This window comes from Mytilus edulis, chromosome 8 (assembly GCF_963676685.1).
Source record: "Mytilus edulis chromosome 8, xbMytEdul2.2, whole genome shotgun sequence".
In the NCBI taxonomy this organism is placed as follows: Eukaryota; Metazoa; Mollusca; class Bivalvia; order Mytilida; family Mytilidae; genus Mytilus; species Mytilus edulis.
The window spans coordinates 18,406,847-18,425,522 of NC_092351.1; the positions used below are offsets into that span (position 1 = coordinate 18,406,847).

Sequence of the window (18,676 nt, forward strand, 5' to 3'; positions counted from 1 at the left end):
CGAAACTTGATTATTTTGGACGACTTGATGTCTACTGCAGCTAAAGACCCGAGAATTACCGATTTGTTTACTGAAGGAAGCCACCACAGGAATTTATCCGTAGTAGTTCTTAACCAAAATTTGTATTACAGCAAGGATCCTACTCAGAGGAGAAACTGTCATTATTTAGTTATGTTTAATAATCCAATAGATAAGCAACAAGTGATGACATTAGCTAAACAAATGTATCCAGGAAAAGTCAGCTATTTTATGGATAAGTTTCAGGAAGCTATAAAAAAAAACTTCGGATATTTATTAGTAGATTTGAAACCAACAACTCTCGAAACTTTACGATTAAGAGCAAACATTTTAGAAGAAAACTTTCGTGACGTCACACAGACGCCAATGATTACAAATACAGCAGTCAGAGAAGATTTACAACATTATACAGAAAAGATTCAAAGTAAACAGACGTTAAATAAAGATCTCTCAAAAATGAATTCATGTGACGATTGTGGAGTTTTGTTTGAAACTATTCATGATCTACAGAGACACATTAAAACATGGTGCCCGGAAAATAAAGAATCAAAAAGAAAATTGCTTGAAGATATAGAAGAAAACAGTTCAGCAAAGAAGGCAAGACTTGACAACCAATCAGATAACGAGTACGTTTTAAATGACACCAAGCAAGAAAATAAAGCTTATCTGAAGATAGGCAAAATATCAAGAGATTATAATGAAGAAGCAAGAGAGGTGAAAATAAAGAAATACTTGAAAAGGGGGCTTTCAAAAACAGAAGCCAAACAGAGAGCAAATGACAAGCTAAAAAATGAGGATTGGATTATATTTATGAATAGATATTTGCAGGTAATTGAATACATCATGAGATTAAAATATGAAAAAATGCATGTTCATGTTATGAACAAAGTCGAAGCGTATTTACGCGATGGATTTGATGAAAATAGAGCTATCCAGATGGCGATTAAAAAATATAGACACCAGCTTGAGAACTTCATAGAAGACAGTCAAAGTTCCGGTAAAGATGACGACACTGAATCTAAAGACAATGAAAGTGATCATGGAAATGACAGCCATAGCGGTAGTGAAGACGAAAACACCACTGATGAGGAAACTGATAATGAAAGCGAGGCTAGTGAATAGAAATATAAGTAACTGAAAATATTAAAAAAAAAAAACCAACATTTAACATAAGAACGCAGAACAACGAACATGTCTTGGAAAGACTACCTAAGGAACATTTATTTCAATCCATCTAACCCTGCCAGCTTTTCCGGACCTGAAAAGATTTTTGCTTTTGTCAAAAAGGATGGAAAATATACGTTGAGCAAATACAAAATACGGAAGTGGTTACACAATCAGGAATCATACAGTATTCAAAGGCAGGCAAAGAGACCCCACAAAAGAACTCATATAATAGTTGCCGGCATTGATGACCAATGGTCTGCTGACCTTATGGATATGGTGAAGTTTTCAAAGTACAACGATGGATTTTCATACATTTTAGTTGTTATAGATACATTTTCCAAATACTTATGGCTACGAAAGTTAAAAGACAAGAAAGGTTCTTCAGTAGCTAAGGCATTTGAAGATATATTGAAAACACGCTCTCCAAAGCGAATTCGAACAGACAAAGGACAGGAGTTTAGATCGAGACTCGTTCAAGATGTTTTTCAAAAAAGGGGGATACATCATTTTTATGCATTGAATGAAGTTAAAGCATCAGTATCGGAAAGAGCAATCAAAACGATTAAAACTAAAGTTTATAGATATTTTACTTACAAACAAACATATAGGTATATAGAAAAGTTGCAAAGTTTTGCAGATGCATACAATCACACTGTTCATCGTACAATAGATATGCCACCAGCTGAAGTGACCAATGCAAATGAAGAGATCGCCCGTCTATCAACCTATTTTTCTTCACATTCATCAACGAAACCCGTGAAACGTCTACAATTTCGATACAAAAAAGGAGATAAAGTAAGAATAACACACCTGAGAAATGTCTTTTCAAGGGAATATGACCAAAAATGGACAGGTGAAATTTTTACAATATTCAGAAGATACTGGAGGGGTCAAACACAGACATATCGAATCAAAGATTATAATAACGATGAAATAACAGGATCATTTTATCAGTCAGAATTACAGAAGGTGGAATTAAGTGACCATGAACTATGGAAAATTGAGAAAATTATAAAAGGAAAAGGAACTGGTCGAACTAAACAATATTTTGTAAAATGGTTGAATTGGCCTGTAAAATTCAATTCTTGGTTGAAAGCTAGTGACATTAAAGATTTATGATTGTTAAAACATTATGGTGTTCGTATTTAATACAATGTATCTTTAATTAATAAATTCTGCTTGAAACTGATGCTAGTTTGTTTTGATAGTCTGATTAAGAAACTGGTGTTTCAAGATTTTCCACGCCCCATTCAAATTTCTGTCACCAGAAACAGAGCTGGCACCCCAAATGGTCCACATGAACTGTTAGTCGGAAAGGGTTTCCCAGTCATAGCGGGGACATATCATATTGCTTTCCTTTCCGTTATAGCTATGATATCGCCCTAGACTGGTACATATAGTTCATGCGTAGGAAGGCCTCAGACTTACAAAGTTTACAATTTTTACAAAAATCATATCGATATTTTATAGATGCAATGATTTTTAATTTCTTCAAAATATTTGTCTAACTATATAATATGATGACCAAAAACACTTACCTTGATAAAACTGTCGTGGATCCTGTTCGTTCACTGTATTAGAAGATGTCTGAAATGTGATCCGCTTTCGGGTTTATATACAACATGACTAAACCAATTAATCATAGGGGTATAAAGCAATGTAAATCAGAATAAAATCAAATAGGATTAGGTATATTGTCAGTATATGTTCATAAATGATAATTGTTTCGATGTTTGATAACTGATATTTAATTAATAGTTCAATGTAGACCAATACAATAATAATAAAAACAAAATTTCAACACCTTACACCCCCTTAAATTGGATTCGTCCATTTTATACGCACAGTATACGTTGAACCACCGTACTGAAAAGACGTGTTTTAGGCTCTGAAATGTAATATGATAATTTATATATATCTAGTTATTCCCCCTTAAAGTATTTACTTCTTATTAAGAATATTTTGTAGCACAACGGACAGAAATATTCAAATAGATAATTCATAAATTATATTTAGCAAAGTAATGTTATAATCCGTAAATCAATACTGTTATTTACACGTTTACATGTATGTCCAATAGAAATGACAAGATAAGTCAAAAATCAATAATGACTAATGTTCCCAAAGGGATTAACCAGATAAGCCGAAAATCAATAATTATCAAGTAATGTGTTTACACAAATAAAGATTAATGATTGTATAAGTATTTCATGGTTTATTAATTATAAGTGAATGGAAAAAAAAAAATTAAATAAATTAGTTAATTGTTTTTTTAATTTTTTTATCGGTGCCTATTATAAGGGAGACTACCACTTTAATGTCCGACATCAAAGTTGTTACCCTTAAAAAAAATGTTGCCTACTGCATACCGTATACTATACATATATACTACTATAGTACAAACTAGTGTAAAATTTTACTCCTCCCGGTTGCCCATGCAAAGTAAAGGCAAAAAGTGCCCTGAAGAGACCTGGATGACTACTATTACTTACTACATACAAAGGTTTCGTTTGGTGTGTTTCTGGTAAACTCGATGGTTATTTCACAACTGTGCAATTCCTTAAGGTCAAAATTATTATATATTGTGTTTTGTTATCCTCTTAAAAATCATTTAATTTCAATGCTCTCCAAACATTTTATATTTAGCATTCAAAACTAAAGGCCTCAAACTTTTATTCCAGCAAATAATGTGCGCATGGAGATCAATTTGATTGAATTTGTTTTCTTCTCGTTGTATCAAATTTTATGATTTTACAAGATGGTTTAATTTCAACTCTACATACTGTTCTTTGGGTTATAACAATTACACTGTATTCAATATAAACATGTCTGATTTTTATCATTAATGATTAAAATTGTGTATTATTTTACTTTTATTATCTAATAAATAGCAATTTTCTTATTAAACTATTATAAAACTATAATGACGGCGTGCATAAATCTGAGTCCACAAACGTAACGTCTTCAAATAACTGAAATCATTTACGACGTCAGCATTTCCCCCCATAAGACGTAAGCGTAACAAAAACACTGGACACTTAGTTTATTACATTACCCTAAACATAACCGTTCATTATACTCCTCTTTTTTTTTACAACGAAGTGCAGCAGATGCACATTCTGGAAATATATTTAAATATATGCTAAGGCAATGGTATCTTTTCAAGTTAGTCTATTAAAATAATACATGAAATATGTGTACCTCGTCAGAACTCTGGCTTTATCGACATCTGTGTCTGTTGGTTGGAGTAGGTAACTTACTAGGTATCGGATGTGCTGATTGATGTAGGTGAAGGGTGTCTGTAAGTGAAAAGTGAGACATAAGTTTCATAAATATATTGTGCAAAGTATAACATTAGTTGTCGAAAAGACTTTGTGATTCAACACTACAATAATTAAGGTTTCTATCCTATGATTCTCTGGAACAATGCACCTGAGGATTTTATCAACGCTAAAATAAAATGTTCAGTAAACTCGACACAATCGCATTAAGACTTAAATATATTTAACATGTCTTTGCATGTATACTGTTCTATGGAATCTTTTAAACTCCAGTCATTACCATATACCGGTAGTATGACGCATTAATATTGCGTGAAATGCAATAGAATAAAACAAATGCACCTCTTGGCTTTAAACATTTTTAATCTTTTTGTGAATGTTTCACTCTAATTTAAATTTAGCCTAGGTTAATAGTACTAAACTAACAAATATTTACAACAAACCTTAATTGCGTGTTCATCTAAAACTGCAAATGCTTCCTCGTCCAGCACATCCTCTTTAGATGTCATGGGAGGTGAGGGGAGCACGTTTCCATCGTCATCAACTGGCCGCTCCCAATCCAACCTCCGGTATACATCCTGGGCTTCCCTCAATAATTCAGGTGTAGGAACTTCTCTGTGGAAGCCTAACTTTCTAAAATGTTCGTTAAGGTCTTCTCTCTGAAATAAAGATAATCATATAATGATTTATACACGTTAATGTCTTCTGTAACCTGTCGTTTAAGTGAAAGATGAGTGTTAAACTCAGAATTACATTGTGTCAAAATCATCATTCTCAAGAATTTATAAAAATAAATCTTCAACTCTTGACTCACGCAAACAACATTCAAAGCAAACCAGTCGTTAATTAGTTCTTATTTATTACCAAGTACATTACGTTTAACTCTTATTCTTATTCTAGCTTACTATTCATATGGTCTGAATTTGTGCCATATGTATAGAAAACTTCAAATACATCTTTAATATTGGCCATCTAAATCGGTTCATTCCCTCTATTCCCACTTTTTATAAATCTGGTAAGAAAAGGTAAAATTTCATGTGGGAATAGAAGGAAAACTTGTTCAAACAACGGATTATACTGTACAAACATTTTTTAATCAACTGTTAATTGACCAGTGTTTTTTTTTATTAGAACAGGTAATAAGTTATTTTTGCATCTGTATGAATTCTGTTTTTTTTAAAACAAAATAAATAATGAAGTAATAAAAGTTAACAGTTTTCACCCATTATTTTATATCTTTGATTATTGGTCCAAGTAATTATATTTTAAAGTATACTTTTATTCCACATCGTAAGCCAACAGGAATCACCAAAACCATTAAATTATCGTTTATTTAAAGTTACTTTGGAGTTTGAGAAATATGTATTTTGGATGACCGGCAGATATCCTTATTTCTTAATTTTGGAACTTTGAACATGAAATCTCCAATAGAAACTGGAAGATGGCAAAACATAGAAAGAGAAAACAGAAAATGTGTATTGTGTAATTCAGATGCCATTGGTGATGAATACCATTACATTTTTAATTGTTCAGCTTTCGATAATTGTAGAAAACAATGTATTGCATTTTACAATAGAAATAGAACAAACACATTGAAGTTTTATGACTTAATGAATTCCCCAAAATGTACAGAACTAAACGAACTTTGTAAACTTATTAAGGAGATCAATAACAAATTGAACTTTTCTGGGTGAACAATTGTGAATGCCTCTATCTACTTTAGTACATTATTTATTTATGTAATTGTATTGAAATATGTATAATTATCACTATACCTTTCTGTAATTTGGTTTGTGAGAATTAAGACATATATATATATATATATAAGATTATACTTGGTTATAATATTATTTATACCATGATTTATTAGTAAAGCAGACAATTTTTTATAGTTACAAATTAATTTTTTTTTAAATAAATCTGACTCCAATGTATTTATCATAATTTTTCTTTATTTTTAAGTACAAATTCAAAAGTTTAAAAATAATTCTAACTCCAATCTGTTTATCATAATTTTTCTCTATTTCTAAGTATTTATTTGATAAAAAAAGAAACATATTACAAATAAACAAGGTATTATACCTAAACCGTGTACCAAATATGTTATGCTTTAAAAAAAAATACAGGTAAATCTTAGGTGAAATTCTAATGAACCCTGATTGTTATAAAAACAAATTATTTATCAAAACATCTATTGTTATTTGCAAGTGGGAATAGAAGGAATAGTATTTTTAAAAAGTGGGAATAGGAGGAAGACACCTCTAAATCCTTGATACAAAATGTGTTTTTTTATAGGCCCTAGGTTTTAATCTGGTGATATGATATGATCGCTGATGTGTCAACTATCCACAAGAGACTAACTGACGTGGATCTAATTATAGGCAACTGTGTGTAGCCTTCAACACTCCATATCGTATATTAAGCTCAGACATGACAATTTAAACGAGACAACTAACGTCCATTTTTACAAGTATGATAAAACAATAAACCAAATACAAATAGAACAGACAACAACTCATAACAACCGCTGAATAACAGGATTCCGACTAAGAACATGAACATAATGTGGCAGGTTAAACTAGGATTGGGGCTCGACACTTTCATAAACTCTGAAAGCGGAACTTTAAGGTTAAAATTAACATACACTAAAATAGAAGAAAAAAGACATATCGTGACAATCAGTGAGTACCAACAGTTACTGAAAGCTGAATCAAAACCAATTACAATGTACAACTCTGGTTTTTTTTTTGTATTCATTTCGTGTTTTTAACGTGGCACTTCTGAGTTGACCTGGAATATCATTTATATGGTCATATTTGTACACTTATTGTTTTTACGGAATTGCATAATAGCCTTTAAATTTCAATAACATGATGGTTGTTGACGCCCAACGAGAATAAATCCATGTTCAAATTACTATCACTTTATGAGAGAAAGAAAAAACCAGTAGGAAAGCCATGGTCAGAGAGACAATACAAAACTGGTGACTTCTTTTTTGTTGTTGATACATACCAACAGTTAGTGTGACTGTCATTAAACATAAAAATGTCATAAACTTATCTTATTTGGCATAAAAATTAGTTGTATTTATACAATTTAGTTATTCCTATATTTAAAAGAACGAAGTAACAATTAGTATAATAATATTTCACATGAACAAGATTTTAATTCATCGTTGACTTAACGTTTGAGCAAATATTTGTCGTCAATATTTGTAATGGACGAGGTAGGGTAATGGACATATTTATTCCCAGTATTTATTATTTGGTTAAAATGGATGTACATATGTATGCTTGAAGAAATTGAAAGAAATTGGTTTTTGAAGGACACAAAAATGCACAGAAAATAATGGGACAATAGAAAGATTAAGCTATGTTTTTGTTTCGAAAGTCAGAACTTGTTTGAATGTATGTATCAAATAACATCGTACATGTCTGGAACTAGATTTTTTTTATTTATACAAAAGCTGTGTGTACAAAAGAGAGGCCAAATATACCAAACTGACATTCAAACTCATTTGTCAAAAATAAACTGACAACGCCATGGCAAAATAAAAGAAAAAGAACAAAAGACTAACAACAGTATACAGAGCACAACATAGAAAACTAAAGACCGATAACAAATAAGAATCATAATCTTTGCAGATTCAGGGGTACACAGTTCACTTTATTGGTTTTAAAGTAAATAGAAAGTAGTAAGAAGGCAACTTCATGGTACACAATAAATTAAGAATGGAAATAGAGAATGTGTCAAAGAGACAACAACCCGACCAAAGAGCAGAAAACAAGGCCACCAATGGATCTTCAACACAACGAGAAAACCTCGCACCCGGTGGTGGGCTTCAGCTGGCCACTAAATAAAAATGCGTGGAAGTTCAGTGAAAATGGACGGCAAAGTATACTCCAAAACGGGCCCCTTCCAAAACATAAAAATAAATTAGTGTTAAAAATCATAATAGACTGTGACGAACAAAGGCCAGAGGCTCTTGACTTTGGACAGGCAAGAAAAAGCGCCCGTGTTAAACATGTTTTTTTTCTTAAATCTGAACCCTCCCCTATACCTCTAGCGAAGAAACAAGAGGTGCTAGACTTCTATTAACTCACAAACTACCTTTGAATCGTGAAACAAGACTTTACCATACATTGATGTGTGTATGTATGTGTATGTATAAATATTAACAACAAAAATCTATTTTAAACATTAAACTTTCATTTCTATTTAAATCAAACGCTTTTCAGCATATAATTAAAATTTTACTGTATAATTACACTCAACTTGAGTTATGTAGAATTAATGTATTTAACCTGGAACTTTTACATTTTTTTATCTATTGGCCCCAGATTTGACCGAATAAAGATTAATCTACAAACGTGTTTGAATCTCTTTAAAGAAATCCCATTACAGTTCAAGTTATGCTACTTAGGGTTATATGTTTTCAATTCCTTCTTAATGTGTTGTTGAGCATTTTAATACATTTTAACCAGGTCTGTTAACGTTGTGGTCGTTATTCATTTGAATTATTTATAAAAATATTCATTTGAATACGGCAATTAAACTTTTAATTACCTTCGATTGTCAAAAAACACAATATTCAATTTTATCGTTCTGAATAGAAAAACATTTAATACCTTCTTCAATTATTAAAACTTTGCATACCGATGTTAAGTAAAATTGAAAATTATTTCTTTTATTATAAACGACATAAACGTATAAAAGCGATTTCGTACTAGGGCAAGTGTTTTTGAATAAAAGTTTTGGACTCCAAAGAATCGTTTTTCAACGTTTTCGAACGTGACAAAACAATTGTGTTTAGCAATAACTCCGCCAAAACTGTTATATCAACCGAATGTAACTTACACGAGGGAAAAATTGAAACATTTCTTTTAAAGAATAACATCGTCAGCACTTTCTATTTTAGTTTTAGTGCTCTTGAACTTAAATATGTAACTTTAACTTTTTTATTTTACTAAAAGTGGCATGATTTCTGAAGAATAACGATACAGCAAAATAATGCGTAATATCATAAACTTTCTATATCATTAGTTCATATCTAACACCGGTGTATCTGAAACTCAAAGAAAGTGTGGGCTGCAATTAACAATAATACCCCGACTTAAGCGGATAATCTTAGGATTGAACTATGAAATCGAACGTTGACCTTACAATCAATAGAGTATGCAAACTATTTTATTGCAGGGACTTACTATTTATCCGTATCATATCTTGGTTTCACAAAGAGGATTTTGATAATACTTTAAAGTATGCCTTTAAGTCAGATATAGACCACTTTATTGGGTTGGTATACACTATATAGAGCCAATTTGCTTAAAGGGGAAAATGTATAGTTATTTTATAACAATTGATTTAACCTGCGTCTAACAAATTTAATTGGGCAAAAAATAAGACATTCACAATTGTAAACTCAATTTTTGTTTTTGGAATAAATGCTGACAATTGAGATGCTTTAGATGACTTTTATATGAAGCTCTGATGATTCTAGTTATTGGAATGGTTTTCACGAGCGAAAGTAAATACAAAAATCATATTATTGTACGGAGACTTGAGTGATAAGTCAATGAGACAGCAATCAAACAACACAACACATAAAAAGTCATCTACAGGTTAACATATGGTTTTAACTATAGACTGATAGTCTAGAATTGTAGTGAGTACATTTATCAGAGACTATACCAGAGATCTGTGCAACAGTGTTTACTGCACCAAATTCTCTAAAATTACATAACAAAAAGATAGCATTAAGATATTACAAAGACAACTACTATGTGTACAAGGGATTTCTGACTTCGACAGACAACTTTTAAACATTTTGCAAGATTAAACAAGTCGGCTCCTTGTTAACTTTAAACTCTCTGCATTCACATCACTTTACACACTGTATCATTTGATACAACAATTGCTGTATTAACGTTAACACTTTATTTTATCATGTTTTCATATGCAAGACGTCGCTTAATTTTTACATTGATGTGTAACTTTCATGAACCCATAAGTGACATGGAAATAAAAATATGGTCACTACAAGTCTTCTTCCTACCGGCAGCAAATACAAATACACCGCCTCGTCCAACAATCAGAATGAAGACGTTACACCCTTTTCCTTATGTAGAGAGAGTGTCATGCTCATCGAACTTTAAGAAACATCATCAAAAATATTTGAGGGGTCCGTTGGTGGCCTGTTGCAAGGCTTATTTTCTATCCATATCTAATGTATCCTCATTTTCTAGTGGCAGTAGAAATTTCCCAGACTTTCCACCTGGACGACATCTTTTACAGTAACCCCCTATTGCATATATTTATTTGTTCTTGTCCTACACATGCATGATATACGTGTCACTAGAGTTAAGCAACCAACAATCAAGCAATGGACCAAAGTTGTATTACAAATAAACATGCTTTTTTCAAACTACTTGTGACGTCGTTAACCTTAATCCGTTGGAGGTGTACAAATAGATATACAGTCTAAGATTACATGGTTTAATTATCAATTGAAATTAAAATTTAGATTCATGTAACTGCTAGTATCTAGTTTTAATTTCAAGATAAAAAAGAGTAGATAACATCAATGTATACTTTTAAAAACACTTTTGATCAAACTAATGGAAGTATTTAACCTTCATTAAAGCCTAAATACGTATTTGGTCCTCTGCATTTTTTTGTATACCTACATGGGATTTTTCTAAGGTAAATCTCACAGTTTCTTGTTGACAGATATTTTTTCCTGGTGTATATTACGACCATAGTTTGACAGCTAACTATTCACAAGTATTTAACAAACATTTAAAAGATATTTTCAGCGATTATGATGCCTAAATAGTTGCATATTTCTTTATGTTGGTTGCATTAAGAAGAATTTGATTATCTGACATATACCTTATATCTTTAAACTGAATAAGTAATGTCCTTGTAATTTGATATCATACAAGCATAAAGTAAGTTAACATTCGAAATTTTTTAAATTAATTATATCATACAATAAAATTCTATCTGTGATATTAGTACAAGGATTTAATACCTCTATACTATCATATGTATATCGAGGCCAAAAGCCGAGGTGAATTGATTTTTTTTTATTGCTTATTATCTTGTCGAATCTATTTACATTTTCATAATGTTTTAATGCATTGAACGTACTGGCATCACGACTTTTTGTATAGCTTAAAATATTTTGAAAGATTTTTTAATACAATGAAACGACAGAAGAAAAAAGTTAACACGAATTGTATAGCGAAAATAAATGGCGCAATTTATATTTTAACGTGCAGGCACGTCTAACAAACAAAAAGCCTGTATTTCAGAGGTTGTCGTATGCATTGTTTTGGACAGTTTGTTTTTGTGTTTTCCTGTTTCACCACTGTCCCAGGATAGGGGATGGTTGGTCTCGCACGCTAACATTTTTAAACTAACCACATCATCATATGCATGTGCCTGTATGCACCTGTCCCAAATCAGGGGCCTGTAATTTGATGTTTGCCGTTTGTTGCTATATATCGTATTTGTTTTCGCATGTTTTATAGTTTCATAGCTTGCTATGCGGTATGGACGCCGCTCATCGTTGAATGCCGTACGGTGACCTTTAGCTGCTAACTTCTTCGATTAGTCTGTATAGTGAATAGTTGTCTCATTGGCAATCATACCACAGCTCAGTTTTATTAGTACAATAGCAAAACAATATGAATACCATGCCACTGTATCAAACCTTATGTTTCCTTCGTTAACCTAAATCCAAATATTTGTAAATAATTTTTATCCGTTAATGTTTCTTACTTGTTAACTTTCTTTTTACCTGCTAAATGTAGCGTAATCTTGAACAATTTAAAATACAAAAGCCAGTGTGTTATAAATACCCTCAAATCTACCGTGTTAAAAATCTAAACCAATAACTGGTAGATATTATTCTTAATTAAGGTAGATCACAAGTATATATTTTTTGAGACAGAATTTTTTTATAATTTGCCAAAATGAAGATTTTACTATGCTCTTTTCAAAAATTTAATAAAAAGTATGGGTCACCGTGCTATTTTTCAAGCTATGAGGCGTTAAAAATTGCCAAAATTTGGTTAGTTTGTTCATGAAAAAAACACATTAGTGTGCATAAAAAAAATTCTATGAGATAGAATTTTGAAATAAATTGTGAGAAGAAAGGTTTCATAATATGTTTTAAGAAAATAAAAAGAAAACATGGTGTCACCGAACTTGTTTTCTTGCTACAAGTAAAAATAAAAAATTTCCCTTTTAGCCCAGTATAAATTTTGTACTAAAAGAGTTATCTCCCCTGAAATGGCACATTTGAAAAAAAAAAATTTAAAACCAAAAGAAATAATATTTGTTAAAATATTTTGAATAATACCATTAATTAACAAGTTTTCTCTAAATAGAAAAAATAGTCTAACCATTGAATTGCAAATTTGTCTCCAAATTTGCAGATTTAGGCAAATAACTAGACCGATTTTGTACTGTGATTGTACGATCCAAGATGGCGGTATACCATGAATCTACCTTAAATTAAGTGTTTTAAAATTTTTTTGATCTTGCAATATTTTTCTTATGTTGCCATGATATTTCAGTTTATTTTTGAAAATTGAAGTATTTTAAAAAAGATAGCTTAAGTGCATACGACGTCTTCTCAATTGTTTGTACGATAGAATTCGTTCTAGTATCATACTTAAATAAGAATGTATTTTTAAGATTACAAATATTAATAAGCTTGCTTATCTTTTAATCTTGAAGTTGGTAGTCACACCATAAAAAAAGGTGAAACTTTTAATTACACCCATTAAACATATTTAGTGATCGAATAAGACTATGTTCAAAATCCCTTTCCAGAACTCATCAAATATAACAGGCTAATAATTCAGTACCGTGACCAGAAGCGTTGAATAGCCTTATAGGCCAAACACACACCAACAGTGATGAAACTGATAAGGTAAAATAAAGACAACACTTCATTTCGGGTCTCATACGTGTATACATGGATATAGTCTTCCCGTTAACGCAGAAGGTTCAAATTGTTCTTTGAAAAATAGTGGTGCTATGTTCCATACAATGCAATAGATGATAGAATGCGATTTTAGGATTTGAAAAATTAAAATGTAACTTGACAACTGTGGCTTGATTCTATATTAAATTAACTTGATTGATTGCAAACGTAGTTGTTTAATTGTTGATAAAATTATCGTTCGAGGTCTTGATACTACCTTATTGATCCAGTTCTAGACGTAGCTGCGCTTGCATTGGGTGCGAAACTCGTGCTTATTTTACGTTCATTTAAGACTTGCAACAGACGGGCTAAAGTTTGTATTTTACAAGTAAGGTAAACTTTCAAACCTTACTTACAAAAATCTCGGTTATATAAATTTCATTTAAAGAACTCGGGAATGGGAATTTTTTTTTGGTCGCATGCTTTTTATTGATATTCTCGGTTTCTGGTTCACATTTCTCTATATTTAAAAAAATTGTAAACAGCCAGTAAGGTTTGTTATAATTCTTTCCAGTACCGAAGTACTCATGTCTGACTACCAAGTTAAATAATGATACCCTCGTGAACAGATTATCTACTATCAGATGCATCGACCCAGTGCTGTATAAAATAAAAACAAAATAAAACGTTATTTCCATGCGTCCAACGCGCTATCTGGAAATGCCTTCATCAGTTTGATCAAGAGCGAATATTTGAAGGCCAAGAAGATTTGTGTTTTACATCATGCTGCCGTCTTCCAATATCCCGACCCCTTATAAAGGAGGTACATGTCACTTGGAAAAGTTGAAATAAAAATAATTCAAGCTACAGTGTTGCTTCATTGTAAATGTTCTTTAGATGAAGTCATGTTATTTATATGACGCCACCTGTTCTATCAACCACTACCGCATTCCATCACAAAAGATGATAATCGTACGTGGTACTTTTTATAAGGACAAGATGCTGTGACACGATCGATCGCAAATAAGACAATCGTTCATCAAATACCAAATGACGAGGCGTTTGTATTTGTCTAGTATTATTTAATTATAATTGTTCGTAAAATTGTAACATGATTACAAGACAATATGTTATAGTATTGATTGATGATGTCAATGATAATGTTTTAATTGAACTACGTAACGACATAATTCGTCCATCTTGTAACCTGGTCCATTTATCAGAGATGCTTCATCGACAACAAACAACAGGACGGTACCAGTAATTCATGTTTTATCTGTATCTCTTTAACAATAAAAACAAACAATCTGACATTTCGGAGCGTCACGGCACCTAACGGTTCATCTAGGGAAAGATAAAGACCTCACGTACCCGACATTTCTAGTAGCTGATCGTTCGAACTATTGATCCGTTATAAATCAGAGTTAAATTACAAGATATGTATTGTTTACCGTTATTCTACCTATTTGTCAAAGATCGATACGAGCTAATCCAATTCACCTAAATCAACAATCCGTACCAGATCAAGATAGACCTTAAATAAATAGATAATTTGTAAACGTTTCATTGTTCGGAAGACAAATGGAATGTAGCGTCTTAAATATCTTGTGTATTCGGTCCTACATAGATATCGTTACATGGTTTCTTTTAACATGTTCGTTGTTTCACTTTTTCCTTCGCTTAGCAGATTTTTAAAGGTGTCAAATTTATTGACACTTTTGTTTTTATTCAAATTTCAAAATGTACATAGATAAACGAATGTGTTTTATCCGATTTTAAATCTTTTGATATATATCTAAGTTGTTTTGTCATGAAAGAAATTGGTGTTAACCGATGGCAGCTCTTTGAAAGTGTGTCTTAAATTTAGTCAAAACTAGCTGAACACTTCTGTAGATGTTGGTGATGTCGACTATACATTCTTGATAGTGGATCAGAAGACCCAATGGTTGCATTGGACTGTATTCTGCTCTTTGGTCGGGTATTTGTCTCTTTGACACAATCCCCATTTCCTCTATGCTGTTGTCTATTGTAGTGATAGAGATTGTGTGCTGACCTGCAGATGTTTTTTTTCTTCTTTGTATTGTTGTCTCATTGGCGGTAGCTAAAGTCTCCTTTGATTTAAATATGTCCAACACAGATATTGTAAAGTAATGGTTTAGACCTTGGAGTACAGAAAATGTAAAACGTACAGTATTATTGTGCATGGTGAAGTTGTCATGATGAACTCTTCCATCGATTCCACAGGAAGAGGCTTGAAAACATTTTCGTTAGAGTAAAAAGTTACCCTCCACCAACGGCACAGCAATCCCACAACAGATTTAACCAAATTTCAACGAATTTACGCATGGTCCTGGCTTTCAAATTTTCTGATTACGTAAATCAAGACGCTTTGGAAGTACGAAATTTACAAATCTTTTGCTTAAAGCATGTTTTTCATTTAAGGTCATAATACAGTATCTAACATTTAGCAACACCATCAAATCTCGTAAACACTAACTTGCTTAAAGTTCAAAATAGCTGCATTTTTTATCAAAAGAATAGGGGTATTGATATCCAATCTTAGTCCTTGATATTAAGAAAATGCCAACATGTTAAAAAAAAATGATATGAAAACAAGAACTTATGGGATGGGATATGATTGTCAAACTTCAAGGGACAACTACATCATGTATCCACCAGAACAGACAATGATAGTATCAAGTATAGGTCACATTATAATGCATACTATTTTATGCCAAAACATTTCCACTCCTACCGTATTTATTTGGCATTCCTCAATAGTCAGAATAGCTTATAACCAAATCCATAAATCTGGTCGTAAACCTTTTGATGTAAAACTTTATGTTTTAAATGCATTCTACTTATCCTGATTGCAATATAATATAAAAGAAGGATATGCTCGTATTTAGTCAACAAAAATGTTATCTTGGGTATTTGAAAAGGTGAAATCCCTCCATACAATGTTTACATTCACGTAATTGAATGCACAATCAAGTATATGGTTTGAATTTGTGCCAAATGTGCATGATAAATTAACTCATAATTTTAACTGTCTTAAAGTATAATAATTTAACTAGATATTGGCAAAGTTGCAAATTGCAAATTGGCATATAACAAACAAAATTATTATTGCTTAATTATGACCTTTATACATGTACAAATTTATTTGCTTCGACTCAGCAATTTTTTTACCTTACATGTTTGATGGTAATAACTGGTCGTAACCATGCATGCAATATATGTTATTATAAAAAAGTTTATAATTTGTAACGTTATTGTTTACAATTTCCTTTATACCGTTTAAAACAATGAACACATCGATTTTTTTGTCTATCGGAATTATATTCATGACATGCATATTTTCAGTGAAACAGAGTAGGCCAGAAATTCCTTTGTACCTACTATAATACTTCAAACTGTTTCCTATTGACAAATACAATAATACAATATCATAATTCAGTTTCTTGTGAAAACAATCATTCAATTATTTATATGAAAAATGATGACGGTCAATCATTAGTGGAAGTTCAACATCTTTATCATAAAGGATTCAATTTTAAATATATTTAATTTCTAAAATTATCAGGTGTGAAATCGTCAAACAAATAAATATCTTTAAGATAATAAGGTATTTAATTTGTCAACATGTAAACAAACTTATATCGTTGCATTAATTTGAATTCTCTTATTAAATAATTGTAGGTTAAAAATGCTTACCCATCTCGCTTCATCAGACTTTCTCTTATCAGAATAATCTTCAACAATTAAAGATGAATCCGTAAATTTCGACATTTAAAATTTAAAATTTTATCAATTATCGCAGTTTTGTTAAATTATCATAATATGCACTTCGTTGTAAAGTAATTCCAACCTGAGATTTAGTTTACATACTTCAAAAGAATTATACCGTCTTATTGTAATTCTGTCACAGTTCAAATCACTCGGGGAATATATTTTGTCAATACACAGAGGTCCGTATAGGGTAATTAACTAAAATTATAGAAAATGGTAAGCTATAAAAGGTAGTTCGTCGATTACGAAAGTGCCTATAAACTTACCATGTTACGACTATTCAGGCTGCCTGACGTTTTGAACGTAGTAGTCAAATCCGGTTTAGGATAAATATTTATTTTGCTTATCCAGTTTTATAAATGTTTTCTCTTTTAAAAGATCGATATGAAAATGAGATACCTATATACAGCAAATATTGATCTAGTTTGATTTTAATGGGTAGAACAATAAATAATTTGTATTTAAATGGTAGTGGTGTATCAAATGGAAATGAGTCGGATAACCTTTATTGCTTTTTAAACAATTCATAATTCAATTTATTTTATTATTAATTTTGATTTAGAATAATTGTCAATCGATTGAATTTAATAACACTTGGCATGAATTCAGAATATTTTTTTGCAGTTTAAAGATTGACACGAATACTTAATACAATTATCATTTGTTGCAGCGAACAGAGCTGGCTGTAATTGCGCATTTTTGTTAACAGGATTTCAATCTTTATACATAGAGAGCATTTATATAATAATTTTTATCCAACCCTGTGACACAGTGCCCCTAATTAAAGTTTAAAGTCTCAAAACGATTGAAAAATAAAAGTGAAAACTAATATGCAGTAAATTTATGTTCAGTAAAATTATGATACTTGATATATGTAATAATGGCGTTAAATACTGTTATTCCTATTCAGAAACGGACACTTATTTGTTTAGAGTCGATGTTAGGGGTTATCTCTTTCGATAAGTAACACTCTTCTGACGTGAAATATTGGTACCAATATTGAATTATATAGGGGTTTTATGGCTTCTATTGCAAATATCTGTTTATTCAAAGTACATGTGCTTTAGAAACGTAGCAAGTTATCTGCTACTTTTGATGTGCATTTAGACAATTCAAGCTAAATTAGAAGTACGTGTCCAAATTAGAAGTCCGCGTAAATGAAGAATATCTGTATATACATGTAGTTGCAGTATAGCAACAGTAAAGGTGAAGTAATACTTTGCACCTACTTTGAACATTTAGCTTGTACAAGTTGTAATAAAATGAAGTCATATAAGTACCATAAAAGAAAATCAATGAAATTCTAATTCTTTATGTAATAAATTTTACTATTCAAACAAATGTTGATAACGTTATAAAACATTTTGATTGTATACCACATGTAGAAGTAAGAAGATGTGGTATGATGCCATAGTCCTGACCATGCATGAAACATTTGCTGCAGAACATTAACCCTCTCCCTTTCACACCGGTACAGCTT

The 18,676-nt window shown here is 31.3% G+C and overlaps 2 protein-coding genes across 10 annotated transcripts in view; one reads left to right on the forward strand and one right to left on the reverse strand.

The window, feature by feature from the left end:
- Positions 1–12,664, forward strand: part of LOC139484982 (FHF complex subunit HOOK-interacting protein 1B-like) — a 626,211-nt gene extending 613,547 nt beyond the window's left edge. For all 3 annotated transcript variants that reach the window (XR_011655220.1, XR_011655221.1, XR_011655219.1), the window contains one exon: positions 12,375–12,664. The gene's annotated coding sequence lies outside the window, so the exon portion shown is untranslated. The remainder of the gene's footprint in view (positions 1–12,374) is intronic.
- Positions 1–17,565, reverse strand: part of LOC139484979 (uncharacterized) — a 36,116-nt gene extending 18,551 nt beyond the window's left edge. For 4 of the 7 annotated variants that reach the window (XM_071269050.1, XM_071269045.1, XM_071269052.1 and 1 more), the window contains exons 1-3: positions 17,122–17,487; positions 4,910–5,125; positions 4,387–4,484 (exon numbers count right to left, since the gene is read on the reverse strand). In XM_071269050.1, coding sequence (XP_071125151.1) covers positions 4,387–4,484; positions 4,910–5,125; positions 17,122–17,196 — 389 coding nt within the window. In that variant the 5' untranslated portion in view covers positions 17,197–17,487. Of the gene's footprint in view, positions 1–4,386; positions 4,485–4,909; positions 5,126–17,121 lie in introns of all 7 variants that reach the window. The other 3 variants (XM_071269049.1, XM_071269048.1, XM_071269047.1) reach the window with 2 other exon arrangements.
- Between the last annotated feature and the right edge of the window lie 1,111 nt (positions 17,566–18,676).